This window comes from Vipera berus (assembly GCF_964194415.1).
Source record: "Vipera berus genome assembly, chromosome: 2".
Taxonomy (NCBI): domain Eukaryota; kingdom Metazoa; phylum Chordata; class Lepidosauria; order Squamata; family Viperidae; genus Vipera; species Vipera berus.
In genome coordinates, this window is record NC_138203.1 from 156,069,551 (window position 1) to 156,090,440 (window position 20,890).

A 20,890-nucleotide genomic window follows, 5' to 3' on the forward strand; every position below is an offset into this window, starting at 1 on the left:
TCAATATAAAATTATTATTAGAGATTTAATTTTCTTCAGTCAACTCTGAGTTACTGGAAGACAGAATATTATCTCTACCCCATGCCTAAAATATTAACTTCCATGATAATCTTACAGTTCTTATATTGAGATTATTATTTTGTAGTGACAGTACATTTTTAATACACATACAGGTGCTCCTTGATTAACAACCACTTGTTCAGTGACCGTTTGGACTTGCTACAATGCTGAATAAGTGGTACTTATAACCCGTTTTTGAATCTTATGTCCCTTCAGTCGTGTAATCCCAATCCGGGTCCTTGGCACCTGGGTTGCAGTTATGATGTTGCAACTTTTCACAGTCACTTGACTTTCTTTGCCAGGATTTTACTAGCAAAGTCAATTGGGAAGACTGCAGATCACAAATGGTGACCACATGATGTCCTTGCTTAACAGTCGTGCTGAATTCACTTAACCAGGAAGTCCTAGAATTACTGTCACAGTCATGTGAAATATAACATTTTATAGCAATGGAAATTCCAATCGCAATTGCCATTGCTAGAGAATAAGCTATGGAAGCAAGACAAGAACAGTTTTCCCTAGCATTGTCTGACCTTAAAATAGATGCTGAAATTGGTTTTAAATGAATAGCTTCTAGTATTACCACCAAAACTATTACGCAGCTAGTCTGTCTTTGTGTCCTTAATGGATTCTCTGGTACAATTAAAATAATGAAAGAAATGGGAAATTAAAGAAAGGCTACAAAGGGCAGACAATAATGTCAAGATTTTTATAGGGAAGGTTGCTATGAGGGTGGTGGAGAATCAGCTGCAGAATATTCTAGAAGCAGCAGATTATCTAGATTCCTTACATCTGATATTCATGTCTTCATTATCCTTTTTCTTCTATAGTGTCAGGATGGCAATTTCCGTTGTCATCTTCTTGAACTGCTATTATGACTGTTTCCCAACATCAAACGCAGAAATAAAGTGACTGATGAATATGGAGTAATAATACATAATGAAAACCTAATGTTTGAGATTGCCTTCTATTGTCCAGTATGTCAGACTTACCAACCACAGCATGAGGAATGCTGCTGTCCGGCATGTTCTGTATTTGCGTTTTGATGCCAGATTGTGGATCTTGCATTTCTACCAACAAAACCTCCAACTGCAAATTGTAATAGAGACATATTACAAATTAAACAAAAGGAAAAACGGTAAGAATTACATGAGTATACAAAATAAACAGAGATATTATTCCTTGACTTAATTAAATGCACCAATAAGAAAAAAGGAATTATTTTAACCACTGTTTTAAGTGTTTTATTACTGGAGACATTGGTTTTAACTGTGGCTGATTAATGACAGGTTGGTTCACAAGAAGACCATCTCCATCCACAACATGGTGATTGAGGAACACTTTAACCTGGTGTCAGATCATTTCTCATTAGAAGGTGGACCAGAACCTATGAGGATGTGGGGAAGCATTATTTTGGTTTGTCCCAGTTGCCTAATAGATCTGGATGGTTTTCAGAGGACACTTGAGGTTTTTCCCAACAATCTAGTGGACAGTTCTACCTCGTGCTTGGTCAACCAGTATAATGTGGAGGTAACAAAACTACATTTTACAGAGCGGCCTTTCTCCATTTGCCAGTCCTAGCCTACTCCAGAGGATCTGAAGGAAATGTAGTGACTCAATATACTTGAAATGATATTGGCATAAAACCATAAATGGACATGACCAAGCATTGACAAAAGATCAAGTTTAGAGTTATACAGAGCAGGGGGAAAAATCATTTCTTCTTCTTGAAACCCAGATCCTGGGTTTGTGGGAGGGATGGGCAAGCTTTAACATTTACATCAAATGAAATTGTGTTTTTTTAAAGATAAATTTGCTCGTATTCAGTTTAGTTTGGATACCAATGGGGCAGAACTACAGTGATGTCTTGTGGAATTATCTAGGATTCTTTGGAGCCCGCAAGTCTGAGAAAGTGAACAGGACCTCTGTGTAACACTATTATCTATAGGATTGATTGATTGATTGATTGATTCCAGGCAAGGTTTCTGTGGCTGATTTGGGAGATAATTAACACACCTTTGCAGAAAGACATGATGTTCACTGTCTTGAAAGGGACAGAAGTAGTGCATAATGTGAAGAAGCTGTCCCTGAACCCAGACATTCCTGATAACTTTAGCCCAATTTCCAACATCTGGGAAAGGCTGTGAGAAACGTTGGGGTGGTTCAACTTCAGAGGATCCTGGAAGAAACATATTATCTGGATCCTTTCAAGTTTTATTTTTATTTTTTTATTTTATTTTAATTCCATTTATATCCCACCCTTCTCTGAAGACTCAGGGCGGCTTACAAACTTAGCAGTAGCCTTCATTCTATGTATATGCCTGCTTATTAGGGCTTTCACACACACCCCAAGCGGCATTATTACAAAGTCAGCTTAATTGCCCCCAACAATCTGGGTCCTCATTTTACCTACCTCGGAAGGATGGAAGGCTGAGTCAACCTTGAGCCTGGTGGGATGCGAACCTGCACTAATTGCAGGCAGCTGGTGTTACCTAAGTTAAGGTTGACTGGTAAAAACTGCACTTGTCATTCTGCTAGATGATCTTTATTGGCATTTGGATGGGAGGAGTGTATCCATCTTGGTCTTTTTAGATCTGATGAATGTTTGATTTCAATAAGTCATTGCCTGCAGCAGTTGGAGGTTGGGGGCACCGCTTCTGGAGACAGTTCCATAAATATGCAATCTTTGTGCCCTGAAATTATAGCCCTACTTAGGTAAAGATAACCCTCTCTATACTTTCTATGTTAATTTCTCCTAATTTCTCTACACAGTGTGCTTGATGTGGGTGTAGAAAGTAGAGGAGGACTCTGACACAGAGAGGAAAGTATTGTTACCAAGGCAAAGAGTAGATAAACATTGCTTAAACCTGGAGGTTGGGGAGGGTTATGAAAATGTTTCAGATAGATACCCCTTAATTCACATGATTTATAGAGGAAGGAAGACATTCAGACTTGTAAGACTCTGTTACTACTGCCAATGTTAATAAGAACAGAGTTAGGCCTGTGTGGTATCTGTTGCTTGATCTGATCAATCTTCTAGACTTGTAATTTCCAAGATATCTTGTAAATGTGTAATTCTTACCAGACCAAGAAGACACATGAATTGACATTATGACCTTGTTGCAGTTTTCATTGGATCTAGTTTATTTCTTGACCCAATTCATCAGTCCTTCATACACTCAAAGCTTCTTCTCATACATTTCTACATATACCAGAAGATTATTTTTGGAGGCTTTGGTCTGGGTGTCCTCTCAGAGCAGTGAACCTTGGAATATGTTCCTCTCAATCCTGGAATCACCCAGGGAAGTACACCTAAGTACAGTACGAACTTTATTATTTTTTCTGGAGGTTTGTTTTTCCAGGGTGTTGTGTACTGCGCTCTTTGCTGGAGGCGAAAGAGTTCAAGCAGGAACATGCTTTATCGAATGCAGGAACTGAACTGAGAACCAATAGCTGCTACGCAGCTATTTATACTCTGGCCACTAGGTGGCGGCCAATAGGTTTAAAGGAACCTATTGCTGCCCTAGAGCCAACCAATGGTGGTCCTGTAGAAGGTCTGTCTGAGGAGCCAGCGACCGTTACCCAACTCCTTGCTTAAGCAATCTCACAGCATTCAAAACCCACGTGGTACAGTTTAAGCAAAACTAGGCCCAATACATTACAGAGGGATTACTCAGTGGGTTGTCTTTCAATATATATAGCAGGTGGTGGTTTTTACTGTTACCGCACCTGAAAGCAGGACAAGAAGCAATGGATGGAAAATAGTCAAGGAGAGAAGCAACCTAGAACTATGGAGAAACTTCCTGACAGTTAGAACAATTAACCAGTGGAACAACCTGCCTCCAGAAGTGGTGAATGCTCCAACACTGGAAGTTTTTAAGAAGAGACTGGACAGCCATTTGTCTGAAATGGTATAGGGTTTCCTGCCTGAGCAGGGGGTTGGACTAGATGACCTCCAAGGTCCCTTCCAAATTATTATTATTATTATTATTATTATTATTATTATTATTATTATTATTATTATTATTATTATTATTAATCCACTTGCACTGTTTTATGTTTACATGTTTGATGACAAACAGCCTTATGTTTATAAGTGACAGTTTTCCTACTAAGTACCTGCATGTCATAAGCATTTGAATTAAAATTACCATATTAAAATCAAATCTGATGTTTTTTAATTTTTATTTGGTGTGCGTTGGAAGAGGGGTAGTCTTATACGGCGAGTATAGCCCGAACCCTATAATTTAACAGGGAATGTAGGGGGTCATCTTATACGCCCAGTCGTCTTATACGCCGGAAAATACGGTACATAATTTTAGGATTCTCATTTGAATTACTATGCTTCGTTATATGGATTTGTGTTGTCTTTTCATTTCTTATCGGATTATTTTAAAATTTATTTTAAAATTTGTTCTAAGCCAGCCTTTGCCAAGCTGATTTTGAAAGCTGTCATGCCAATTTTAAATATTTAAGATCTTCCAACTTCTAAAAACAATACTTTGTAAAATAAGAATGTTATAAAAATTCATAATAATAAAAATTGACACCTGCCATAATAGGGAAAATAGATACGCACCACAAACAACCCCAAGATAGTTCACTCCATGTTCTCTGGCCTACCCCGGGGCCTGGAGGAAAAGTCAAGCCTTTGAGGCCTGTTTAAAGGATAGCAACTCTAAGGGCTGTTCAAACTTCCAGGAAAAAACTATACCAGAGGGCCACGACAAATGTAACGGTGATATTATCCATTCAGTTGTGTCCGATTCTTGGAGATTCCATGGGCCAGGCCTCTCCACCTCTTCTGATCTTGCACTACTTCTTTGAGTTTTTCTATGGTGTCAGCTTTGATAGTGTCCAGCTACCATGTTGTTTGGGGACCTCGTTGGTTTTTTTTTTAACTGCTAACTCTTCCAAACATAATTGCTTTCTCCATTGAATTCCTGCATCTCATTTACTTTAACATGACATGGCCAAAGTAAGTGAGATGCAGTTTTGTGATTTTGGTGACAAGGGCTCCATCAAATGGCATGGCTCGAGAGGTGGGATATGAAGTGAGCCCACTCTGCTGAATCTTATGAAATGGGCAGAAACAATAGAAGGAATTAGCTACAATTCCCATCAGCTCAAACCAAGATGGCCAAAGGTTCAGAATCACAATTGGGAAAGATCACTAAAGTAATCAAATCCAACACCTGCTCAGTGAATGTGTCCAAATTAAAGTCCAGTTAAGCAAGGGGTTATGAAGTTTATAGCGGAAACTAGCTGAGGGCACTAGTTATTGCCGGCGGGTAACACCCAGGGATAGGGCCTTCTCAGTGGGCGCGCCTGCCCTTTGGAACCAGCTGCCCGCGGAACTTAGGACTGCCCCTGACCTCCGTTCATTCCGCCGGGACCTGAAGACCTGACTCTTCGAGCTCTCTGGCCCAGGCTGAGAATTTTTAATTTTTAATTTTAACTGGGTTTTTTATTTTCTCTCAGGATTTCATTTAATCTTTTTTAATTGTTTTTAACTTTTGTATGGATTTTCTTTTAAATACCCTGTAAACCTGTAAACCGCCCTGAGTCCTTCGGGAAAGGGCGGTATATAAATCTAAATAAATAAATAAATAAATAAATAAATCTATATTTCAAACAAGATGCTTAATAAGATGTTAAACAGTAACAGTATGCTGATAGGATTGCTTACCATAAATACATGGATATGTAATGCTTAATATCTACACCAGATAACTGATGGTCCCTGAAAGCCACTAAAAAGTTTTGGCTGACTGATAAAGAATCTGCTTTTAATTTTGAAGCAGATCTAGTAATTAGTAATTTACACTGACTCGAAATAGTTGGACAGTGGTTTTGGATCTGTTTAATAGATTGTGTACTAAACTGCAATAGCAAGCATCGTATTCCTTCTTTCAAACATTATTTTTATTTTTCTGATTTAAACGCACACATATTGTGAACAGTTTTAATTTTCTCATGTTTAAAGACAATAAATCCAGCTCCCTTAAAAAAAAACTTTACTGTACTTAACATTCATTGTACCAGAAACCTGAAGAGAAATGAGATGCCTATACATTTCTATATTCGGAAAACTTTAAATTCTTTTAAATTGGCATGATATCAATTGAATGAGTAGCTGTTGATCTTAAGTTATGTCCCACTGGTTTGTAGGATCTGCTTGTTTCTATACTCCACTTGCCTAATTCCTATTGTTATGAACACTGTTAGTACATGATGCAATGAGAGATTTTGTCAATCAGCAAGCTTATTACAGGAGCCTCACACCGATTAGGGCTGAGAGGGAGTGACTGACAGAAGGTCATCTTGTAGGCTTCTAGCCCTAAGGGAGGATTAAAACCTGACTCTCTCTGCTCCTAGACCAAATCTTTAACCAGATCTCTATCCACCACACTATGCTAGCTGTTCAGTTTAATTGATATAGAAATAAACAAGGAATCCGATCTTAAGTTATACCAACAGTGGTTGTTTATCATAAATGCATGGAGTTACGATAGACTAAGGAATGAGAACCTCTCATCTTTTAGCAGCTGCTGAACTATAATCCCTGGCTATGCCATTATAATCAGTATTTTAGATAGTAGGAGTTGTAATTCAGCAACGTTTGGGATCACAAGTTTTCCTTCCTTGTACAGGTAGTGCTTCGCATACAACCAAAATTGAACCCAAAATTTCTGTTGCTAAGCAAGAGAGTTGTTAAGTGGGTTTTGCCCCATTTTACATTTGAAAATGGCCACTAAGCGGCGGCCAACAGGTTTAAAGGAACCCATTCCCGCCCCAAATCAACCAATGATCTTCTTGGAGACAGCAAGTCTGGCTCAGTCATTGGCCGTTACACAGACACACCATTGAGCAACCTTTAAGCAGCATTCAGTACAAGTAAAAATCCCAATACATTACACCCCTCCCCACTAGAATGTACACACATTATTTAATAACATAATCTTGAAGGTATTTATCTATGTGACGGTTGAGAACGCCTGGGGGTTCCGGGCAACTCCCGGTCTACCAGCTTGCCTGCCGGGCTGGGTAGACCAGGACTCTTGGGTTCACGTGAGTCAAATTGACTTGAGTCCCTTTGGCTGGCCATTCCTGGTCGGCCCATACCAAAGTCCAATGTGGTAGCTGGGTCAGCGGAGCTGTTGCCTTGTTCGGGTTCTCCTTCCCCATCTGGAGACCCAAGTTGCACTCCCAGACTGTGTCCATCTACGGCCACCTCCCTGTTCTAATGACTGAATGAGTCCTCAGAACATGTGAACTGCTCTGTTAGGCTGCCGGCTGTTGTGGCGGACCTGCTGTGAGGTCCTTGTTTAGTGGCCGTTCTGCAAACCGCCTTCACAGTTGATCAATATGTTGGCGAATGACTCGCCTCCCATCCAGGACCACCTCGTAGGAGAGGGGTCCTGAAATCTTAACAATTTTACCCGGCACCCACTAATTCCCATGCCTGTAGTTCCGGGCCCACACAGCATCACCCACTTGCAACTCCCTTGATGCCTTTGGGCGTCCGGTGTCTGATGCTACCCGGTCAGGATGCAACCTGTCCAGTTTCATGATTAATCTTCTTCCCCAGTGAAGCTCTGCTGGGCTTTTGCCCGTTGCTGTGCAAGGTGTAGTGTGCTGGCAAACCAAGAAATCAGCCAGCCTATGGTGCCAATCCCCTGAAACAATGCGCTTGAGTGACTCTTTTGTCGTATGCACCATGCGTTCAGCCTGCCCATTAGTCAAGGGGTGAAAGGGAGCCGACGTTGCATGCTTTATGAGGTTAGCCCTCAAGAAGGCCTGAAATTCTGATGCTGTGAACTGGGCCCCGTTGTCCGAGACTAAGACGTCTGGCAGCCCATGTGTAGCAAAAAGCTTCCTAAGCACCTGGATGCTCCTAGCAGTAGTCACAGTAGGTACTGGAATTACTTCCAACCATTTAGAGTGGCTGTTGACCACTATCAAAAACAGCTGTCTCTGAAAGGGCCCAGCGAAGTCAATGTGAATCCTTGACCACAATGTATGAGTCTCCTCCCATCAGTGGACAGGGGCCTGCGGCATCTCTGGTCTGGACACGTGTAACACCCATGTACTTGGGCTTGATAGCCTTATCGAATCCTGGCCACCAAAGGTAGCTCCGTGCCAGTGCCTTCATCCGGACTATGCCCGGATGGCCCTCATGCAGAGACTGGAGCACATGGTGCCTTAATGAACTGGGGACAATAACCCTGCTCCACCATAGAATGCAGCCTTTGTGAGCTGAAAGCTTATGTCTACGTGTGAAGTAGCTCTGGAACTCTGGTCCTGGGCTATTTTCCAGCCACCCTGTGTTAACCCATGACAACACCTTGCTTAAAATTTTGTCTGCAGCAGTTTCCACAGCTACATCCCCAGCATGGGATGCGGGCTTGTTAGGAAGGAATGCATGGTAAAAATTCAGGAGACCCAGGAATCCCTGGAGCTCTCCCTTTGATCTGGGGCTTAGTGCCATCTGAATTGCCTTCAGCTTGGACTCTGCAGGATGGATTCCTTCAGCATCAATACAGAATTCAGTGGAAGGAACCCCAATTTTACACTTGTTCCTTTTCAGCTTGAGTCCCGCTGTGCGGAACTGCTGAAGGACGGCTTTGAGCCGCCTTGCTAGCACCTCAGTGGACTCACTGGTGATGAGTACATCATCAAAATATGGACAGGCCCCCGGAATACCCTTGAGTGTATGCTCCATAACTCCCTGGAAGATTCCCGGGGCTACGCTAACCCTGAATTGGAGGCGCTTGACCCTAAAAGCCCCCCTATGTGTCACAATTGTTTGTGCGGCTGCTGTGGCCTCATCCATGGTAACTGCTGATAGGCCTGTGTCAAATCTAACATGGTACCCCCTTGCAACGATGCCAAAATGTGGCTGACTCTGCAGTGCCCGGTTAATGGTGCACTTGCAATCAGCGCAAATCCTGATCTCCCCATTGGCCTTAAGTGGCGTGACAATGGGAGTTTCCCACTCACCCCCATCTATGGGCTGTAGTACCCCCTGACTGACTAGCTTGTCCAGCTCTGCATCGATTTTGTGTTTTAGTGCAAAAGGCACTCAATGGGGCTTAATCCTAATGGGCGTTACAGAAGGATCAAGCTTAAAGGCTATTGGAGGGCTTTTGTACTCTCCCAGGCTTGTGTCAAAAACATCTGCGAATTCCTTGCATACTGACACCAAGTTCGCCACTTGTGTCCGGTGGATCCCGGTTACTTGAATGCCCAAGGCATCAAACCAATCAAGCCCAATTAGGCTTGTTCTCTGGCCCTCTACCACAATGACATCTAGGGGTCCCGAAAACCCCTTTAATTTCACGGCCAAAGTGGCCTCTCCCTTGACTGCTATGCGGGAATTCTGGAAGTCTGTTAGAATGATGTTGGACGGCCTAAGCTTGGCCCATCTCTTGCTACGGCTGCACACGAACCAGAAAGTCTCAAGGGAAATAATGGATACAGTTGAACCAGTGTCCAATTCCATCCTGCAAGGAACGCCTTGCAGCTCGACTTGAAGCCGAATTTTTTGTTTAAGGGGGCGGCAAGCTCCCATGCAGCAGACACTCCTGCGGCTGGAGCAGAACCCTACTCTATGCTGCCCCGGGGCCCAAGTACCTCTCCTGATTGGTTTGTCTGGTTGGCGGTCCTTTTGGCGACCTCTACAGATAGCTGCGATGTGGCCAGATTTTCCACAGGCCCAACACGTGGCTGTCCTGAATCGGCAGTCTGTTCGTTGGTGGTGGCCGCCACAGCCCAAACATCGAAGGAAGGGAACTGCCTTGTAAAGGGGCTTCTGTTTCTTTTCTTGGTGCTGTTGAATCTTGTCGACTTCGTAGTCAGAGTTGACGTCTTCTCATTGCTCGGCGTCCTCGTGGTGGCTTCCTCGTGTGGTATGCTTTTGGCGGGCTGCAACGCCTTCACGGCTCCAGCGATGGCTTCGTCCACCATAACTTTTTTTAAGGCTTCTTGGAGCGAGAGAGTCTCTCTCGCGAAAAGTTTTTGTTGGATGTCTCTACTCCTGAGTCCACAGACGAGACGATCTCAAAGCCTTTCTTCCAAGTCCATGAATTGACAAAGGCACAAAGCTTGTCTCAACGCCGTGATGAACTCTGTGGCCGTCTCGCCAGGTTGCTGTACTCGCTGTTCGAAAGCATGCCTCCATGCTATCACCGACAACTTTGGTTGGAAATGGTCACCGAGCTGTTTCTTCAGGTCTGGTACATAACGGACTCCAGCTGTGCCTGTGCAACCAAGTTCTCACAGAGAAGTGTTGCCACCTTCAGGCCATCTTCGGCGACTTGATTTGCTCGGAGGTAGTTCTCCACTCTCAAAATGTAGGACGATCATCTCTCTGGGTGTATGACATTGAATTCTTCGAGCTTTCCAACCTTCAACATGGTGAGAAGTCTTCGCGGCTCGTGTCTCGCATTGCCTCATGCTGCTAGCTTCTTCGTAGGCCCCGGGACTGGTCCTCAGGGCAGGTGGTCTCTAGTGTGGCTTGCTAGGCAGACCGAGGGGGGGGGAATGCTGTCCCTGCCAGGTGCTGTGCTGGCCTCACCCTCCTAGTGACTTCAGGCTCTTACAAAGAAGCAGCATCCCACCTTTCTCGCCAGTGTTGTGTAGCTGGTTCTTTGCAGGCAATAAGCGAGTCTGGTTCAGTCATTGACTGTTATACAGACACACCATTGAGCAACCTTTAAGCAGCATTCAAACAGACATGTGAATCAGTACAAGTAAAAATCCCAATACATTACAAAAGTAATATGGACTCCAGATACACGAAACTACAATGTCCAGGAGACGCGGGAAATGTAACCAATAGTGAAGGCATTATAATACATATGACAACTATTTAAGAAACTACAGCTTAGTAAGCTAATATATTCCTTATGGACAACAACATTTACAAACCTCTGCTACCGTTAACAATTTCATAGTTACACAGGCATTGCCATTTTTTTAAACAAAAAAATAGTCAGTTCTTACCCAAAATCTTATGACATTATCTACATTTTATAATCCAATTGTGATATTTGTCTTGATAAAATGATAGCGGTGATCACTATCTGGTGACAGTCTTATTTGCTACCAATCTGATATTAAATCAGCAGCAGACTGATTGCAGAGGCTTATTAAAGAGGAAGGATAATCTCCAAGTATTGATGTGCTTTTTCCCCCCTAAAGCTTCTAATTTTTTTCCTTTTCTTTCTTTTTCTTTCTAACATTTCCCAGCAGTCCACTTTTTGTATTAGTCAACTGTTGATCCATTGGTTGCAACAGAAATTAACTAACTAGTTTGTCACCCTAATCTGATATCTTGGGCTAAGAGACAATGGTTGGCCCTAAGTCACCCAGCTGGCTTTCATGCCTAAAGTGGGACTCATGGTCTACTGTTTCCAGCCTGGTGCCATATTCACTAGGCCAAACTCTCTCTCTTTCCTGAAGCTATAATAAGGCCATCAAATTATGCCATTTCTTGTCCTCCCTTTAGACAAGTGACCTGCAGAAAAGTACATCAAGCAATGTGGCTTAAGCATGAAGACGAATGTGGCTTGTTTGGTCTTGGTTTACTATGAAACCAAGCATCATAATTTACACAGCAAATATATGACTTAGTGATATGTTAACCGGTTATTGTGATTTATTCAGTAGTTCATATACAGCGAATGCATTTCCCTTGCCAAAGTTCGGAAATCAGGCATTCCTAGTCCACATTCCTTCATAGGTTTATTCATAATGTAATTTTATTTCTCTCTTGGGAGATTGATCTACCACTCAGGAAGAAGGGCTGGATGCTCTTGGCAAATGCTTTTACGCTAATTGGACAGAAAGTGGCAATATTATTGTTGGTGTTTTTAACATCTTTTAATCTCCAGAAAAACAGTACGGACTATGTCAGCCTCATCTCTCCCATTCAGTGTGGTTCAAGTTTGGGGTGCCAGGCGAGGAGCTCTATAAAAGATGGTATCAGGAACTACTACTAAGCTGTTCCCCAGCAACAGGAGGCAAGACCAGGATTGAAGACTAAGAGGGTTTCTAAATAGGAGGTTTGGAACCTCCAGTGTTTTACTCAACAAGTCAGTTGTTCTGCTACATCATTGTTAAACTAACTATAGTTTATTCTGATTTACTTTGAAAAAAACTTCCCCAATCTTCCCTCCAGAAGTATTGACTACAACTCCTACTACTTCTAGCCAATACTGGGAGTTTAGTTCAGCACATCACGTTTGGGAAACACTGGGGAACTATCCTATTAAAGTGGGTAGAATGAAGTCCTGGCTTAGTGATATTTAAATTAATGTTCTGTGGAACAAAAATTACTAATACAGACCCAAGACTCTATCAAAATATACACACATATTCTTGTCACACCCTACATTATTTTATGTGGAATTTAGTCATTTGCTAAATTTCAAATATCCTGATGTTAAAAGTATACCTCGACAGATGTAATATAATATCCACTCAAAATATTGTCTATTATGAATGATTACATATTAATCAAGATCTTTACATGTACTGGATTCAATTTCATTTGTTTCAATATCTGAGGGCTCATGATAATTATCCTAACTAAGAACTACCTAATTAACTTTTTAAAAAAGGATTTCAATTCCCAATCCTCTTTTATAAAAGGGATTATACTTCTGAAATAAAAACAGTAGATTTACGAATTATAGACTGGGATTATGATGCATTGCACTAAAGGCCAAAGTTTGCATGGTTTCAACTTAGCAGAGCACATGTACTCAGTCATTAACACCTCTACTCCGCAAGCTGCATTGGCTTCCGGTTGCCCTTCGGGTGAGATTCAAGGTGCTGGTGATGACCTATAAAGCCCTTAATGGCTTGGGTCCGGGTTATCTGAGGGAACACCTGCTGCCGGCATCAAGCTCCCTTCGTCCCGTGCGCTCCTACAGGGAGGGCCTTCTCAGGATACCGCCGGTTAAGGAATGCCGGCGGGTTATTCCTAGGGGAATAGCGTTCTCTGTGGGCGCGCCTGCCCTCTGGAATGATTTACCCGTGGAACTCAGGACCACCCCCGATCTGCGTTCATTTCGCCGGGACCTGAAAACCTGGTTTTTCGATCTATCAGGCCTGGACTGAAGGGGTTTTAGCTTTTTAAATATCGTTTTAATTGGGCTTAATTAATTTAATGTATTTTAATTTTATATTATCTTTTATATTGTATTTTATGCTGCCCTGTAAACCGCCCTGAGTCCTTCGGGAATAGGGCGGTATAGAAATTTAATTAAATAAATAAATAAATAAATTATAGTTCTAACCATCTTCGTGGCTTGGTATTGGAAAGCTCCCAGCCAGGGAAGGAGGAGGGATCAAGCAGGAAGCTAGCCTTGAATCCTTGTACAGTCTCGAGAGACCTGACGCTCCCATTCCTCCCCCCCCTCCAACAAGTTCCATGGAGTCTTATCTGTTTGTTCCCAAGAGAAGGCAAGTAGTCTGGAGAGATTCTTGAATATGCATAAGGTAGAACACAATAAAGTAGTCACCTTGGCTTGAATTCTTCACATGTGGATCTGGTGCCTTGCACCTGACACTTGGCTTATGAGTCAGTGTCGTGTATAAATCAGGGTAAACTCAGAATAAATTTCCTATGAAAGAGTTATGGAGTTAAACTTCCCATGTCAAGCCTGGCAAGATGGCATGCACAATCAAAACAATCTAAAATGTTGCAAATTCTCAGCTATGATAAACATTTTGCAGGCTGATCCCTATTTCACAGTCTCCCAGCTGATCACAAAGATAATTGTGATCAGCTGCCCTCTGTCAGGGGGGCCTCTGTTTAATCTGTTATCTGGAGAGTTTTTAAGCCTACCTGCCTAGATTTCCTGCCTTCAGTTCTGCCCAAGGAAAACTAGAAAAGGAAAAACAGAACATTTTCTCGCAGGAGGCTACTTATGTTTTTTAAAAAACCACAGTGAATCTTATTCTGTTGTACTGTGTTTTTGTATCAGGAGATCACAAAAGAAAAACCCTCTGTGGCAAAATTGTTTTTCTCTTCTCTCAAAATGTGTCTTTCTATAAAAATGTGGCCTGTAGTTCACAAAATGATATAGGTAGTCCTTGACTTACATCCATTTGTTTAGTGACTATTCAAGGTTACATCGGCACTGGGGAAAAATGACTTATAATCATTTTCCACACTTACAACTGTTGCAGCATCCCCTTGGTCATGTGATCAAAATTCAGGCACCTGGCAGTTGGTTCATATTTATGACGTTTGCAGTGTCCCGGAGCCATGTGATCACCTTTTATGACCTTTTAACAAGCAAAGTCAGTGGGGAAGCCAGATTCACTTAATAACTGCAGTGATTCACTTCACAACTATGACAAGAAAGGTTGCAAAATGGGGCAAAACTCACAACTATCTCGCTTAGCAACAGAAAAGCTGGGCTCAATTGTGGTCATAATTTGAGGGTTACATGTATTTTCCTCCCTTCAAATTACCCAAGCAGAAAGAACACGGTGAAACTGAATCTTTAAGGTTAATATGTCAACCTTGTGAAATAGTCCAGACAAGAAGAACACCCCAGATGAACTAATCCTACTTTATTATAAAATTACATTCGCAGAATCTTGCAATTTCTCTCCTCTGTTTTTAGTCTGTGAAAAGCTAGAGAGGGTCTCCTCTGAAATGCTTCCCCCACTTTCCCCTCACTTGCAGAATAAACTGCTTATCAAACTGTTCCCTAGGCCAGGGGACCCCAATCCCCGGTCTGTGGACCAGTACCAGGCCACGGCATGCCAGCAACCGGTCCACACAAACAAGCAAAGCCTCATCCGTGGGATGCAGGCAGCACACAAAACCACACCTCCTCTGGTCCGCTGAAAAACCTCTCTCTATGGAACTGGTCCTTGGTGCCCAAAAGGTTGGGGGCCTCTGCCCTAGACTATGGGTCCACTTCCTGTCTCCCACATTCATTCTTTCATAATCATAACCATCATAACAGCATCTGGGGAAAAAGGAAATATATTGTGGCATCTCACTTTGTGCGTTTATATATATTTGCAGTGTGGAACAAATATTAGCAGAAAAAATAGATTTCCTCTCAGGTTTTTTTAAACCTATATTTTTGCCAGCTTTTCTTAATTGCTGCTCAGCAAAAAGTGTTGTGATGTGAATGTGCTAGACTACATAGTACATACACTTGAAGTAGTAGGGTTATCAACAAGAAACCCAAGAATCATTACAGCACAGTGAGGAGCTACAAGAAAACCTAACTTTGTGGCCCACTAGGGGTTGACTGGACTTTTACAGCCTAGATCTGATAGCCCTAAAAATGGGTGGTTGTTTGTGTCTCTGTAAATTCAAATTTAGCGCAATAAACCTCAGACAAGAGAAGATTTCTGAAGACTGTAACAAATCAATATCAGTTCATTCAAAAAAGAAAATCAAGATACCATGAATAAAGGACAAAAATAAAATGTAGACAGAAGCACCAATAATATTCCGTAAAACATAGAAAATTATGTTGAGAAAAACAGCGCTGAACCCACTAGCCCCTGACCAGGAATGAAAGCCAGGTAAATCTTGGCTAGATTCAACATGATGTACTTCTTCTTGACATTCTATATTAGGACTGTTGCTATAGAGAAGTTCCTACCTCATGGCACTGCCAGCTATATTGGAAATAAAAATATGATGGTGAGCATGAGTAGATTGGTATAAGGGAAGGAGTTCCTTTAGCAGTTTCATAAGGAAGCAAAGGAAAGGGGGATATTTTAATTTTATTTATTTATCACATTTTATTTATTTATTATCACATCTCCCTCACAGAGGGAGGTCCAGGTTAACCTATAATAATTAATAAGTGTAATGCTGTAAACTTCAAGGGGTTGTGACTTTTACGTTTTAAATTATTTCTAGTCCGAGGTGGATGAAGAATTAAACTGTTTTCAAATGCAGAAGTTCCGAACAGAAATAAAGGCAGCATTGACATGCAAAATAGCAATGATTATAATTAACAAGAGAATAACACAACCTTCAAGAGCTTATAGGCCCCCATACTTGTCAATGTTATTTTAACCAGCTTCTGGCATATCTACAAAGGTGGCTCTGTAACAGGTTGCTCTCCTTTTCAAATGCCAATGAATACAAAGACATCACCCCGCAGCAAAGGTCCACGCAAAGGAAATAAAATAAACAGAGGTAAATAAATCACTATGAAAGACTCAACTAATGAGAAGATTTCTGAAGACTGTAACAAATCGCGCACCTACTCGGAGGCAAAATCCCCCTTCTCTCTCACAGCCAAACCTTGGTGATAAAGCATGCCAATCAGAGGGTTTAGAGCTGTGCCCGAGGTTTCCTGTTCTTCCAAATATAAGGTAATGTAGGTCCTAAATATAAAATAAACACTGAAAACAAGACTGGCTTGTTTACCTTTTTCAAGAATGTCATTCTCGGCCTGTACCGCTGTCCTTCATCTATCTGCGTGATGGTCATCGTGATCTACTTAACGAAGCAAAAGAATTAGGGGGGAAAAAGCAATAAATGGGCTTTCACCAATTGCAGAGAAAAAGGTGGTGCTAGGCTTAGGGATCTCAGGCGAACCGCATTACAGTGCTGAAACTCGGCAGGCTACAGAATAAAAGCGCCGTGGAAGCTGGCACAGGTTTGCTGTAGCCAATCAACACGAGGCACTCTGGTTTTATTTGCATGAGCGGGGATGTGCTTCCTACCTGCCAGCATTAGGGGGAGCCCTTTCATCTTTTTACAGGGCTGAGCTGGTAGCAAAGAGAATTTGTATTGTTCTAAAAAATACGGTAAATAATGCTAGGGTTAGACCAGGGGTAGGCAACCTCGGCTCTTTTATGACTCATGGACTTCAACTCCCAGAATTCCTGAGTCAGCATGGCTGACTCAGGAATTCTGGGAGTTGAAGTCCATGAGTCATAAAAGAGCCGAGGTTGCCTACCCCTGGGTTAGACAGTATTAGCCAAATGCACATCAGCACAAGATAAAATTACGGGAGGAAATCTCCGTGCTACTTGGTTGAATAGGTTCACAGACAAAAATTTTTTCCACATTTAAATATAATGTGACTAGTTACAAGCCATTTTATTTCTGGTTGATTTACTCACACTTGTGGAAATAATACAGAATATCAGACCAAACTAAAGATTTGTTCCTTTTTAAAAATTTATTTCCTACTTTTCTTTAGAAAGCTCAAAGCAGTTGACATACAAGTCTTCTCCAATTTTATCCCCATCAATCTGATACTTTAATCAACATGCTATACTAGCTGATCAGATATTGGAATAAACATATCTAACTGGAAATGATGAAATAAGTAAGATTCTTGCAAATATTGTTATAACACCACCACTAGCTCTGCTCCAAATAAGTTGCGGCTTATTGACTGGTTATAGGGAACACAAAACTAAAACCACTGAACAGCTACTCTGTGTGTAGCATATGTAAATCCAACAAAGAAAAATATTTTTAAATAACATTAGAGATATATGGAATTATTTATTAACATTTCTATGCTATTGTATTCCCAAGGGCTTGTATAGATGATATAGATGATGATGATAAATAAATTTAATAAATATTATTACACAGAGAGAGTTTTATTGCTTTTAACCTTGTAAGCTGCTCAGAGTCACCTTGTGGTGAGATGGGCAGCAAATAAATTTAATAAATAATAAATAATGATTGCTGTATGCATTATTTTTTATTCCTTAGGGCAGTGTTTTTCAACCTTTTTTGGGCAAAGGCACACTTGTTTCATGAAAAAAATCACGAGGCACTCCACCATTAGAAAATGTTAAAAAATTTAACCGTTAATGGTTCCTGGAAATTTTACCGTTAATGGTTCCTGAAACCATAAAAGAAAATAATTCTTCTCACCAGTAATTTTCGAGCACTTCTGGGAGTTGAAGTCCATGAGTCATAAAAGAGCCAAGGTTGCCTACCCCTGCTTTAAGGCCAAGCAGAGGGAAGTTAAGAGAGGTTCCTTTTCGTTATAAACAGAAATACTGTATCTTCCCAAACAGCCCTGAGAACAAGGAAGCCCTAGTTTGCTAGCTAATCATTTTTTTTTAAAAAAAATCTAATGTAATCATTTATCATTATTATGGCGGCCTAAAGCTTTATTAGCGCTTGCGGGCGCTAATGTCATCCCGAAGCCCATCCGCCTTTCTCGGCCAGAAAAAAGTCGGCCTGGGGAAATGGAGACCATCTCCCCCTTTCCCCCCCACCACTTTCTCCCGCCCTTTTCTTCAGCGCTGAATGGGAAAGGAGGTCGATGACGTCTTCTGCCACCAGGGAAGGATTCGAGCAGAGTTCGGAGAAGCCTCGAACGATCCCACCGCCTCGCCCGATCCGTCGCGGCCGTCCTCCAGGGGGTGTTGTGGTAGTGAGCAACGGCGCCCCCTCCCCTTTTCTCCCCGGGAGCTCAAGAGAGAGTTGGGCAGAGAGGAAGGTGGCAGCAAGGCGAGAGACGCAAACAACTTTTTTTTTTTGCTTCCAGCGAGTTGCGGGCACCCGGCCCCGCCGTCCGCGGGACTTGTAACTTGAGCCTGCAAAACTGACTGGAGCGCGGCGCTGCGAGGCGAGAGGGAGCTGAAAGCCGCCTGGGCAGCGGAGAGACCGAACTGAAAAGCCCGCTCGGGGAGGCAACGGCGGCGGCGGGGAGTGGGGTGCTTCCTTTCCCCGGGTCCTAGGCTCACCCCAACGCTGGGCAAGCCAGCAATGGGTAGGAGAGAAAGCTCGTGAACCTCCGGCGAACTTTTCCCCTCCAACGTGCAGGGCAGGCGGAGCGGGGCAGGCGGATGGAGGATGCGCTCTGCCCGGCGAGCTGTCTAAGAAGAAGGAGGCGGCGGCGAAGGCGGCGGCGGTGAGGGAAGCACCGGGGAGGACGACGATGAAGCAGCAGCAGCAGCTGCAACTGCAACTGCCGGCCTCGCCGCCTCCGAAGCACTACGGTGCGGGCTGTCCGGAGCCCCGGCCTCATGTGGCCCCGGCTTCTTTGGGCGGACATTTTTTTTAAAATCTTTTGAATTTTTCCCACGGCACACCAGGCAACATCTCGCGGCACACTAGTGTGCCGCGGAACAGTGGTTGAAAAACACTGCCTTAGGGAGAAGTCCAGCTTTCCAGACATTTATATTTGTATTTATACTTTGTATTTATATTTATATTTTGTATTTATCAAAGGAAGCCATACAGAAGAATACACTCAGATTGGAGAAAACTAGAAACTCAATAAAAAGTTGAGTTGCTGAATATTACATATTTTTGCATAGACAGGTTTATTAACATGCATAATCCATATGTGTAAAATGTTTTGAGTTTTGATACAACTGTTTCATGAAAGAAATTGATGTTTGTAATGCTTTTGCTCCTGAACTGGCATTTAGATTAGTGACAGAATATTGTTAGGAGTTCCTCAATTGTTCTATGGATACCACTGATTCTTATATGTTGTTTGATGATACTCTTTATAGATAATTATCATTCTTTGCACTTCCTACATATAATTCTCTTCTGACTTTTCCTATTCCATGTCCCCTCTCCCAAACCTGGGAATTAAGTTATCAATCTGGACAACCACAAAATGACAGTAAAGAGGTACAGTTCTGGCCACCCTAATCCTCCCCTCTTAGGATATATTCCATTTAATTGATGAAGAAAATTAAGGCATAAAACAATATGTTATAATAAACAGCTGAATTCACAAAACAACTTAGGTAACAATAAAATCGTTTTGGATACTTTGTAGTTTAATATCCTGGGGAATTTAGCCATTGTCTTAGAATGTTATATGAATCAGGCCATTGTATTAACCTATAGTCTAGATTATTTATTTGGACATAACATAGTATTTAAACAGAGTACTCCATGCATAATGTATCATTGGACCCTTTGGATTTTTTAAGAAAAAATGATGTTACTTTGCAATAGGCTGACTGAAAGAACAGGGGCAGTAGAAGGAAGGGAAACTGTCATCTTTTTTTGTGCTCTTAATTAATTGCTTCTGAAACCATTGGCAGTCAAGACTAACCAGGTTTCAAACACCTGCTCCGGAGTTCTATTCCTACATTTGTATCTTCTGTTTCTTAAAAATCTATTTCCTATTTTACATGGAGTCTACTGCTTAGGAACTGGTTTCAAGATAGAAGACTTTCTCTGTGTAAAATTGCATAGAGAAATAATTACTTTGCACAGAGCTTCAGATGCTCTTCTAAGTATTCAATAAAAGGCAAAATACACAATTTATATAAATAATTTTTTCTTCTCAGTGTTCATATAAGTGTTTGAAACTCCTGACTGCTATTTGAAAACATTCCGTAGCACCAGAAAATACCCTCATTTAGGATTAGAATCCTAGACGTTGAAGCCCAAGATAATCTGGAGGGGTTTAGTCTGGTCATTGATGATCTATGCGAGAATTCTAATTAAAAGATAGAATGGGCCAATCTGTGCATTTACTAATCTAAGTTTCTAATCAAGCTTGTGTGAATACAACCAGAATTAAAGGTAAAGGTAAAGGTTCCCCCGCACATGCGTGCTAGTCGTTTCCGACTCTAGGGGCCGGTGCTCATCTCCGTTTCAAAGCCGAAGAGCCAGCGCTTGTCCGAGGACAACTCCGTGGTCATGTGGCCGGCATGACTAGACGCCAAAGGCGCACGGAACGCTGTTACCTTCCCACCGGAGTGGTCCCTATTTTTCTACTTGCATTTTTACGTGCTTTCGAACTGCTAGGTGAGCAGAAGCTGGGACGAATAACAGGCGCTCACTCTGTTACGCGGCACTCGGGATTCGACCAGAATTATTTGT

General features: G+C 42.1%; 1 protein-coding gene across 1 annotated transcript in view; it reads right to left on the reverse strand.

Annotated features, from left to right (window-relative positions):
* The window catches only part of RGS9 (regulator of G protein signaling 9), a 59,537-nt gene extending 42,829 nt beyond the window's left edge, over nt 1-16,708 (reverse strand). Inside the window, exons 1-2 of the mRNA XM_081318558.1 lie at nt 16,487-16,708; nt 1,053-1,149 (exon numbers count right to left, since the gene is read on the reverse strand). Coding sequence (XP_081174684.1) covers nt 1,053-1,149; nt 16,487-16,549 — 160 coding nt within the window. The 5' untranslated portion in view covers nt 16,550-16,708. The remainder of the gene's footprint in view (nt 1-1,052; nt 1,150-16,486) is intronic.
* Between the last annotated feature and the right edge of the window lie 4,182 nt (nt 16,709-20,890).